Below are 11,877 nucleotides of genomic sequence, written 5' to 3'. Positions count from 1 at the left end.
AAATTAAAAAAATTTACATTAAAAAATAAGGATTAAAAATTAAAAAGAAAACAGCAAGAGTTTCAGATAATTTAACATTTTTAGCTTTCTAAAAAAGAAATTATATTAAATAATTTACAAATGCAACACTGGCATCTACTCTTTTTGTTTTTGTGCATGAACTCATTCCTTTCACTTAAACCCAGCGCAYATTTTCTATGTGATGATAAAGCCTTTCGTTTCGAAATTATTGCTTTTAAAATATATGTACATATATATATAATATATTTTTATTACTCTTCCCATTTTAGTTCCTTTCGGTGTTAAGATTTTCCGCCTCTGGCTCTACATCTCGTGCCGGTTGCGTTGAACCTTGATGCACCAAGGCATCCATTTGYTCTTTCTTGGCGCGCTTGAAGAAACCGAGCTGTGAAGTTTGGAGATAAAAATGTGGTTTTYATTGTTTTTGTGGAAAATTGTTAACMTAGKCTACATAAATAACRYAACGAGTTGTCATAAAGAAATAAAAACAATAACAGATATACAGAAGAGCTTCAGAGCAGTGCATTKTAAAACGCATGAAACCCAGACCAATTAATCACTGAATATATTTGCTGGCGAAAGATTTTCCAGAAGTAGGGGTATGTTTCGGACATATGRTTTTCAATGTGGCAGTGAGTCCTTTCGACATCGCCTTCKACAATTGAAGCTGTAGAATTGAAGATGAACGATCATCAAGGGCGTCGCACGCGGGACTCCAGCGAGCGGGCCATCGTTCCCGACTTTCATCACAAAATTTTGTTTAGTGGTAAACCTCACTTTGGATTGAATGAACAAAAGTTGAATAAACAAAAGTKTCGCATTTAGAGTGATGATAATCCACAAGCCATTGTTGASACGTTGTTACCTMMTTACAAATTAAATGATTGGTGTGCTTTATGGGCAGAGAGARTCATTGGTTCATATTGTTTCATAAATGTAGGCGTCCATAATGGTACGGTGAATGGGGAAGACTATAAACCCTTGATTACCGATTKATTTATCAACGCTGCATTGTTTTTKGTRGRGTTATGKGAAGTCGCTGGTCTACGCCGATAAGCTCGAGACAACGCATTGGAAGAGAATATTCGGCGTGTWATACRGAATTGRGCGTGGAAAAGGTTGCCAAAAAATTGGACTTTTTGCTGAAATTTATTCAAATAGCTGCGGCCGCACTTGTCCGAAACAATTTTTAAAACATAGTGCCAACTTGGCTTGCACATCACTGCAGATAATGTCGTCTTTGAAACAATATCCGTCGAGAGCGTGCCCGAGTGAACTCAAATTCGTAATCAGAACAACTCAAATACCCCACAGATCTCTTWGCATATCAGTTGCAAATCTCTTCTTCAGATTAGTTGAGTAGTGTTATTAAAAACTATTGSCTTTCCACAACATACTTAAACACTCACCTTATACATGGCGTATGTGATTGCCGCCAATAACAACAGTCCACCTAATACAGCTAATATATAGACCCAGATTGGTGTGCCATAGAGCTGATGTTTCGACACAATATTATAATCTATGTTCTTACGTATCGCCAGCGTATTTTGATGCAAGTCGCCGAGTTTTTTCACATCCACGTCAATGAGTATAACGAAATATTCCCATGGTTCAATCAGAATTTGATTGATCTCTCGCAGATCGACCTGATATTTCATGCTGACAGTGAGCGGCTTTTCCGGCTTGAAAGTATGTAAACGTATAACGGCGCGCACACAAACTGTCATCTCCGGATCATGGCAGTTGAAGACTATCGTACGATTCACGGGCAGCTTACCYTTGAGATCCTCACTCAACAGTTCGTGCGACTTGACAATGCGCTCATACTGCGCTTTGGTGGCCGTGTTGGCGGCAACTTCACGTTTACGTCGTATAGACATTTGCGAGAACTTGCTGCTGTCATCGATATAATCTGGAAGTAGAGTTTGTTCAAAAAAACTGTTGTGAAACTTTTTATGGCTTTCCAACTTACAATTCTCGCTTTCGACTGGCAAATCATAGAGACCCATTGAGTCGTACGTTGTACTGATCTGTTTCTCCTTGTATATTTGTATGTTTGAATTGATACTCGTCGTTCTGTATGTGCTCGACGTGCTTTCAATCGCATTCATCAMAAGCTGTGTAGTGTTTTCAAAATAATCGATGGCAACGGTTTGTGCATCACTCACGGCCTGCATATTTATTCTATCCTTCTCCACTATTTGTATGGTGTTCGTAGTACCGGGCACCTTATATGCTACCGGTATATAGAAAACCACATCTATAGTACCGACTGTGCTGGGTCCCATGCTTTTTATCTGCAAAAATAAGAATTTAATATTAGAGAGTACCGAAATAAATGACTCCAACGCGAAGTTCTTGGAAACTTACCTCATAGTTATTGATTATTTGCGAGGTATTGCTCACTTCTTCCAGATTGATGTGTTTTGTTTTGGGTATACTAAAAAAKGAAAAGGGATATTTTTAAGTGATATCAAAGTAATTTCGAAAAGATCTTGTTAGCTCCGAATTAAGTAAGACGAGTGTAAAAATTGTATTTCAGTAAAGAGTTCGACAATAACTGAAGTTATTTAAAAATAATTTTTCCTGGTTCTGACCCTCAGCACGACCATCCGAACTCCCGACCTTTCGGATTCGAAAGTATTTCCATGGACTCCGAAGTCTTACCATTTTCCGACCTATCGCATTCGAAAATATTTGCATGRACACTGAAGACTTTTCATATACTTTTCATTTGAGACCAATGTTGTCATATAGTTGGAATACAAATTTCCTTCTAGATGGCAACTCTTCTCAAACATATTTACCATACTAAACTTTCGTAAAGCCCTATTGTTTGATACCCATATTGTAATAATTTCATACATAATTTTGTGAAAAAGTGGCAACTTTGTCGAAAAAATAATTTCCCAAAAAGCTCTCCTGGTGTTCTYTGATTTGATCCGCAAGGCAATTTATTTATTTTTTCCTAAATTATTAGCGATGACGTGTTGAATTTGAATTCCAATATTTTATTACTTTTTATAGTTTGGATATTTCGAAATCAAAAAATCTTTACAGAGGCCTTAATTATTAGTTCACAAACCTCAGACTTTCCACACTTATGACTGTTAAAACTTCAACACAACTTACCCGACAACATCGATTTCCGTGAATTCACCCAGTGTTATAACATCGATCGCAACATTATTGGCTTCATTCGCCTCTTTTCCGGTACTGAAGACTTTCGCCCTCAATACCATTTCTTTGCCCGATATACTCGTCACATCGAAAGTAACGGTAAATGAAGTTGTGGCRCCTTTTGCCATCGACACATCATTACTCCTTAAATCACATTCTAAATAGTCATTTTCTTTAGGACGGCAGGTTCCTGGTATCTTCGCAAATGGCATGTGATTCGATGAAGTGAAACTGATTTGAGGTAGATAAGCGGTTTCACCGTGATTCGTTATGTCATAAGTAACCGAGAGCGTACGACTACTACCGAGTATGTAAGTGTGACTGTAAATGACATTAAATTGCTGTTATTATACATTTGCATTTAGTATTTAAAAGGAAACTTACTTCAAGTTCCGACTCTTAACTTCCAGGTCGGCTACACAAATGTCGGAACTGCAGCCCGTGCTAAAGATAATTTTTTCTCGATATATAGACGGTTCGGCGGGATCAACGGCGGCACATTTATCGCAGAAAGCTGTGAATAAAATAAATAGGGGTTATGCTGAGAATAATCTGTGAGTTTTGGGTGAAAAATTAACAGATTTACAAACTCTAAGGATTCCTTGAATGTCCGATATATTATTATGGGGGGAGTTCAAGTAACAGTAGTCTCAGAGAATTGTACTCGATGTMGAGAGTTAAGGCATATAAGAGATTCGCTTATAATAAATTGATTCAGAGATTCATTCTAAAAATATGTCGTAGGCCACTAGAATAAGCAATTCATAACCCAGCGCATACATTTTTTGGAGCACTTATTAAGCTTTAGTAGCRCCTGATACTCTCAGGAGGCTGGATTTGTTCAAAACACCCGTTAAGGATGACGTTTYCTATCATTTAGTCTAAGTGGTGACTTCAGAGTTTAAGATTCAGGTTTACTCCACAGCTGTAGAGATTATAGATATGTAACAACATTTCTCTCATTAATGAGATTAACGAAGTTCAATGAAAAAATATTTAAAGGCYAGAGAAATAGGTATGGCCGTGAACAACCATCCCAGATAATGAAAAAGCTCATCAAGTCAAACTACTAGTGCGCGCATCTTAAAGCTTATGATATCGCTTTCTCCGTTTAAACTGAGACAAATTTAAAATTTCCACTCCATTTTGTCTTACAAGTACACCCACAGTTGCTAAACCAATGATCACCGGGATCTCTTTACTCACCTTCCGTTTTCGGCACACCATTAATGAGTTCGTAATGCATATCCAACTCGATCGGCTTGAATATATCCGCCACATTTGTGTATACTTCACAATCGAACGTGCGACATTGTTCCTGCAAACCCGCCGACACATTAAAACTGACCTCATTCGTGCGCGTCTGTATGAACTTGGCGCGCTTGACYTGTGAATCTACGACAATGCGTATGGCCAAATCCTGGCCGGTCAACTGTGTGGATGTRGTGCTGATTTTATAGCACGCCGTGATTTTGAATGAATTTTGATCGGTTTTAATTTCACGAGTGGCCGACTTGACAGTAGCGTGTATCTTAACAACTGGATAAGCACGATAAACGAACACCGCTTCGGCATTCGGTGCACCGATAGCGAAGTCATTGAAGCCGTTGCGATCGATATCAACGCCCTTGGAGAGACCATGGCCGAACATGTGCTCACCATATTTGCTGCTTACCGACTCTGGCGCATCCAGACGTTGGCTGTGCTCTTCACGCAAACCGTTATTGCTGCCGAGATAGACAAAGACTGCGCCATTACCGGTGAATGGTGCACCAACTGCGATATCTGTGTAGAGAAGAAGCGACTAAATTATATGCCACTGTTATTACAGAGAAATATATTCAAGACACAAACCATTGAAGCCATCATGATTAATATCACCCAAGCGACTGAGGGTCGTACCGAAACGTGCCTTGCCTTGCACCGGCGATATGATTARTTTTCTTTCGAAATTGAACTATACGTGAGTGAATATATTATTATTTTTTTAGGCTATWWATTTCTAAGTTGTCRTGTACACTTACATTTCCCTTGTTCAGAAACACATAGATGGCACCGTTATCAAAGTAGTTCGTTGTCGAGTATTGTGGCGCTGAGATTACCACATCGGTCAGCCCATCGCCATTAAGGTCCTCAGTAATCAGTGAGTAACCGAAATATTCACCAAACTTCTCACCACGAAACACATAGATACGCTTCAATTTGAGCAGACTGTCTTCAGAGTATTTATACAAATAGGCCTGTTGTCGAGAGGGTTATTGACTATTAAAGATTGTCACGCAAACACCTTAACATTAACTGTTACTCACCTCGCCTGACTGCAGGTTGGCTTGCGGCGCGGAAGCTACATAAAACAGCTGAGTTTTGTCGTTGCTATCAAAGTAACCCGAACCAACAGCATAACCGAAATACGAATCATTTTGTAATTCCCCAGTATCCAACGTATATTGGCCGGAAAAATCAAGATCTCGTATTACACGCTTTCTKGACAGACTGCTCGTATCACGTCGACTCAGTGTGGGATCCTCYTCGAACCGCTGGCGGCAATGTATCGTCGAACCACGCCACGTATTTATGCCAGGCGCACCAATGACGAACTCCTGATTATTATCTGTGACGTGCGCACTCAAACCCTCCTCSGCAAGCATATAATAGTAAATTCGATGGCCATTAATTTGTTTCATTTGATCCGACTTGAGTCTTAATGGTGAAATTCTTTGCACATCTCTAGGATTATCGTCCAGCGTATTGGGAACCCAGTAGCACACGCCATTCATTATATAATCACTATTGGTTGGYGATAGAAAACGTGGTGCGCATATAAGCAGTTTATCGGTATCGTTTGTGCCGCCGTCCATGGCGCCGCCTAGCCACTGATTGTTGCGCGCCTCATTATCATAGGTATACGAGTCAGGCCGCTCGAGTGTGCGATTGCCTTTGTCATCTATGACATATGGATTACATGTRGAAGTCGGTGACAGCGAACACCGATATATGGCCCCAGTTTCATTGACATTTCGCTGTGCCGGTAGTGTGGATTGAGCGCGTGGCGCACCAACAATTATGCTGCAAAGATTCAAATTAGATAAATTTAGGTTAAAAACAGCGRGTAAATCATATATAATATATATGTAAGAAGGGAAAAAGACCTTGACAGGCCTCAAGCGTGATCTGTCAAAAAAAAAAGGCTATTGAAATAGTAACCACATTCAGTTGAAGTCTAGACAAAAAAGTAGTAGAAGTATATTGTTAAGGCGCTACATTTAATTTACACCAGTTGTTTGATCGATTCGCCACTGTCCAAGATTGAACGAAGACAACATGACCTCGGAATGAGCTTGAGACCTTTCAAGTCGCATGTTATGACAAATCGTTCGGSAACAGCGAATCGAGAATCCAATATATTTATTAGCCAAATTTCTYCAAMGATCTGTTTTTATCTGTATCTTCTTCAGTTCCCAGTTTATGTATGGAATCAATGTGTGAATAACACTTACTCTCTTACGTGAGTCAAATATTTAACAGTTAGAAACGATCATATGGTTGGCGTTARATTTTTTTACAGCGGTTGGTCATTGCTATGAAATTAGTTAATCAAATCAAGTAAAATTCTAGTAGCTGAACAAGAAACATAACGAGTTCGTAGGAATTATTATTATGACATTTTGAACGAAAATTGTTGGCATGACCTCATGAACTACACYGAAAAGATCAGAAGCGCAAATAATTYATATACAGGGTGGCGCAAAAGTCAGCAAATGATCAGAAGATGCTATAAATTTTGCAACTGACCTCTAACGACAGTTCTGTTTTGACATTTGTGTAGTAAACACGTGCGAAATACACGTAAATAAACAATGGTACGCTACACTGCGTGCCACAACCGATATGCTGATGGATGCGTTTCCCGKGCGCCTAGTCTTCCGTTTTGGCGATTTGCACTCTCCAACAAGATCGCCTGATTTGACCGCTCCATAAYCTTTTTGTGGGGCTTTTTGAAGTCGMGGGCTTATGTCCATAAGCCTCAGACTCTTGCAGCTCTTAAATACAACATCCGTCAAGAATGTGAGGACCTATCGCCGGAAGTTCTTCCAAAAGTGATGGGAATGCCATAAAAAAGGGCTCAAATGACAATAAACTGTGGCGGCAGCCATTTACATGATATCATATTCTCGACTTGATGTAAAAAAATTTAAAAGAYCAAATAAAAATAATCCACAAACAGAATCAAAGTTTTTCATTTTCCAAAAAAATATCGGAAGGTAATTTTTGCGCCACCTATTATATAGCTACATTTATACGAAAATATTATATCTAAATCAGTCTACACGTAATTCGCCCTTAGAAGGCGATTCAATAATAATACATATATACATAAGTGTGTATGTTTCGCCGAATTTTCTAAGAATGTCACAAATCACAAACAAACGAGRAAGAACCAAAAATATATGATAGGACCAAAAAGCTTGCTGGCAAGGTAAACGAAATCGAGGATATAGGCTTATGACAATTAATTCGAAGCTAGCTGATCGAGTCTGGGAAATCATAAGTTTGCAAAAAGCTGCGAAAAGCATCCGTAATAATATATTTCAATACAAACAATGCACAGTTCCTTAAAGGAAGGTACGATTTTTSTTTAGAAGCGGCAAATATTTGCTCTCAATCTCAAAATCTCGCGATTTTTATGTCTCTTTCCAAAGTAGTGCCGGTTTACTTTAGAGTCCCATGCTCTTAGTAAATCGTCGACTGAGTTTGAGCAATTTCCTAACTTATTCGATAGCCTTTCTGACTTCTCTATCTCAACTTAACGGTGAATAAAAGAGTAATGCTAGGAATACTATTAGAGAGTGGTAAACAGCAAAACTATTAAAAAAAAATTTTAAGTCAAAGATTTTATAGGTCTAGATCTTATTTCAATTCTGACAGTTTGAAAACGATTGTGGCCGAAACGTCTAAAATATATATAGCAGTTAACCTAACCCGTACTCAATTCAAACTGCTCTTAAAGTTTAATCAAAAACCTTTATTAATCAAGTCTGTTGATAGAAAATCTCAAAACCTATGTCAAACGACATAAGTACAAACAAAGATTGTTGAATAGAGCTCTTCAAATKCCTCTCCATAATTATGGATTAGTTATCTTAAGAGATTCAATCTTTTTATACCCAGAGGCGGTTATATTAAGTTTGTCACGAAGTTTGAAGACGCAGAAGAAGACTCTGTAAATATAGATATAAAATCAAGTCATTTATCGGAACGATATCGAACGACTATAGCATGTATGTAGCTGTTATACAACCTGAACGATCACTTRATTTTGATTGTAAGGAAAACTTTTTTATTTGACAAGGTATCTTTAAGAAATGTGGCATGCATTATTGCCCAAGACAATACCACAATCCCGAAGATCCAATAGCGTATATCACCTATACAAACCCATGAATTAAAATCTAGTCGATGTAACAGGTCCTTTAAGAAGTCCACAGGGAAAAAGAAAATACTGTTTCAACAAGACACAAGCGCCGTGTCACAAGTCAGTGCAAACGATTTCAGAAATCCATGAATTGGKCTTCGAAATGCTTTCSTATTCTCYAGATCTGGCTCTCAGTAAGYATTTACTGTTCTYAGRTMTCGAAAAAATACTCRTTGGGAAGAAGTTTTTGTCAAATGAAGAGGTYCTCATCGAAACTGAAACATGTTTTGAAGCAAAAGACAARTCGCATTACAAAAATGYTWWCGAAAATGTTCGCTATAAYCAGTGTATCACMCTTGAATTCAACTATGTTGAATAAAACACGAATTTTCTTAAAAAATACTTCTCAATTCACATATAATATTATGAAAAACTTTATTCTTGACAATATATATTTCTCACATTTGGAATTGTTTATTGCCCCAGGCATTGCAGTAATCTCCGAGCATTATTCATATCAACATGGAAATATTTAATTGAAATAAAATTTTATGAGCTATTAAAAGTTCTGACCTCTATTTATCGCTATTTACCGTTACGTTACGCATAAATTGTATGATATATTACGTATACTATTCACGACAGCTGTCATACATACTCATTAAAWACAATATTGATGAGCCCGAACACACCTGAAATTGCGATAATTTTCGCAAATCGATACGATTTCCTAATCAATACCGATATGTATAATATTTTATATATTATATAATTGCAAAATATTCCATAAAAAATTGCACATATTTATTTATGTCATATAGAGGCTATACYATGTTAGGGCGTTGCCTATTTACTTATTCTTAAAGCCGCAGATATGGCTAACATTGCAAAATTCACCGTTATTTACCAATATTTCTATATATTTCCACAATTGCATAGCGGCAATATTCTCGGTAAGGGCAAAACGGAGTCTAATCTTATCAATTTATTTATATCTCACTTTGGTACCGTTACTGAAGGTGGCCGATAACGATAGATTTTTATTAATTTCTATATTTTTTCGTTTCGTATTTGTAAAACGATGAATAAATTCCATTGTGAACCGTAACAATGTGAGTAGACTATACTTATACATATGCCGGTGTGTTGATATTTTTTATAAAGAATTCTAAAATTGTTGAGAGTCTCAAAAAGCGGCACACTGAGCTACTCCACGTGTACGTATGTACATATGTGAATATAAGTATGTACATAGCGAACTTCAAGTGTGTGCTTCAATGCTGTGGAGACAACAGTCACAACCCATTTATTGTTATTTCGCTTTTATCAATCTACCGAGTWTGTTTATTTAAGTATGACTTCATCTCTTATTTGTTGTGCGAGTTTATCTATGTACATATAAACAGACATACATACATACGCGTTTTGTCAAATATTTAAGAATTAAATTTTTTCCACCTTTTTAGTCTCTAGATCATTTCTCTCATATTTATGAATTTTTTTGTGAGTATAAAATATATTTAGAATAACTTCTGAAAGAATTGAGGAATCTATAAGTAAGTTTTATTTGCAAAATGTTCCTCGATAAGCGGTTTTTGGTTTGGAAAACGAACTTATAAAAACTACAGACCCCATTTGGAAACTATTAAGAACCATAAGAAGTATATGAGGTACTATATTTCATAGTTGTATTATAATAACCTACGAAGCCTTAAGCCTTTTTGGTAGCATAAAACTAATAATATGCCTTAAAACCAAATACAATAATATGCAACTGTCAAGCGGTCAATTTTAAATCTTACTRCGACTAGCTGAATTCATAAGCTTTCAGAGCAACAAGCTCATTGAAGACTTATATATTCTACGGTGCTTTATCTAAAAGTTTTGTTGTCACCCTTCCCGCATGAAGCGCGTAGATTTCTTATTCAGCGGTATCTCAAGACCATCTCTGAAGTTGGATATCGCATGCGGCGCACATTCTACTATCATGAGTGAGATCTTGTTGGCTACCCTTTGCTAGGAATGTGGGAAAATTATGACACTCTCAATGTTCAGAAAAGTATTATATTCTAATTCACATATTTATGTATACAAGGTAACATTCTCTGTTAAATTTGTGTTTGTGGAATGGTTCGAAGTCAGAAGTGGTTTATTGTGCAAAAAAAAAAAAAAAAAAAACTTTCAAAATATCATTCTCATAAAATTTCTTCGGAGATTACACCAATGCCAAATTTCGCGAACCAAACTTTTTGTATCAACTTCGGGCAAAAACAATAAGACTTTCTTATTTATATTTCGCACGAATACCAATTCGCCGAAATATTTTTTTCTAGGTTGGTAAGACTGCCAGTGATRCCTGTGTCAAATATCACACTAAAATAAAAATAATTATTAGTGAATAGTGTAGGCTTGGCTTTCTGAAGTACATAAAGATCATTCGGTGATTTTTACGATGAGTGAAATTATTCAACAAAAAAGTAAAACTAAATTTTGTGTGCGACTTCAAATTTCGGGCGCTGAAATGTTYGCAATGTAGGAAATCTCTTCAGTGATAATTTTTTATCTCAAGCRAGTGTTTTTGATTGGTACAAATAATTCAAAAATGGTCGAGAACGTGTTGCAGACGAACCACGAAAAGACGGTCATCAACTTTAATTAATTATCAACACGTYGATCAAATAAAGGAATTGGTGTTTGAGAATCGACGATGAAAAATCAGAGATCTTACTAGCATTGTTGGAATATTGAATGAATCAGCGAAAACCATTTTGAAAGGTGATTTGGTCATCACAGCGACACGTTAATGTCTATGAAACAATGATTCCCGACTACTAGAATATCATGAAACGTATTATTACTGGCGATGAGTCTTGCATCTATGYTTACCATTCGGAAACAGACGATCAATCGSCCAAATATCGTGTCAAAAGTGAGCCGAAGACAAGACAAAAATCAAGGTTATGCTGAAAGTGTTCTTCGATTATTAAGGGTGGTGCACTCCGAAATCCTATCTACCAGCCAAACTGACAATAAGRAATGTGTTATGCGTAGTTTGACCCAAGCTATTCGTAAAAAGGGGGGCGAAATTATGGACCCACAACTCTCGGTTTTTGCACTACTATAATGCACCGTCGCATAAAGCATTGACTTTCTCTCAGGTTTCCGCCAAATTTTCAGCTAGTATCTTGCCGCAACAATTCGCCCAATTTAGCTCTGTGCGATCAATACAATATCTCAAAAATGAGGAACTATTTCGCATT

At 37.1% G+C, this 11,877-nt stretch overlaps 1 protein-coding gene across 5 annotated transcripts in view; it reads right to left on the bottom strand.

The window, feature by feature from the left end:
- Nucleotides 1–91: 91 nt before the first annotated feature.
- LOC108978025 (integrin alpha-PS3) overlaps nt 92–11,877 on the bottom strand; it is a 42,869-nt gene continuing 31,083 nt past the window's right edge. For all 5 annotated transcript variants that reach the window (XM_018948096.1, XM_018948099.1, XM_018948098.1 and 2 more), the window contains 10 exons: nt 5,514–6,270; nt 5,229–5,444; nt 5,059–5,161; nt 4,411–4,989; nt 3,589–3,718; nt 3,157–3,525; nt 2,395–2,464; nt 1,997–2,321; nt 1,431–1,936; nt 92–406 (listed from right to left, as the gene is read on the bottom strand). In XM_018948096.1, coding sequence (XP_018803641.1) covers nt 287–406; nt 1,431–1,936; nt 1,997–2,321; nt 2,395–2,464; nt 3,157–3,525; nt 3,589–3,718; nt 4,411–4,989; nt 5,059–5,161; nt 5,229–5,444; nt 5,514–6,270 — 3,175 coding nt within the window. In that variant the 3' untranslated portion in view covers nt 92–286. The remainder of the gene's footprint in view (nt 407–1,430; nt 1,937–1,996; nt 2,322–2,394; nt 2,465–3,156; nt 3,526–3,588; nt 3,719–4,410; nt 4,990–5,058; nt 5,162–5,228; nt 5,445–5,513; nt 6,271–11,877) is intronic.

The sequence above is a fragment of the Bactrocera latifrons genome, unplaced genomic scaffold, assembly GCF_001853355.1.
Source record: "Bactrocera latifrons isolate USDA-ARS-PBARC rearing strain unplaced genomic scaffold, ASM185335v1 scaffold_99, whole genome shotgun sequence".
NCBI lineage: Eukaryota > Metazoa > Arthropoda > Insecta > Diptera > Tephritidae > Bactrocera > Bactrocera latifrons.
The sequence above is the reverse complement of the archived record's forward strand: the minus strand, read 5'-3'. Positions and strand labels throughout refer to the sequence as shown.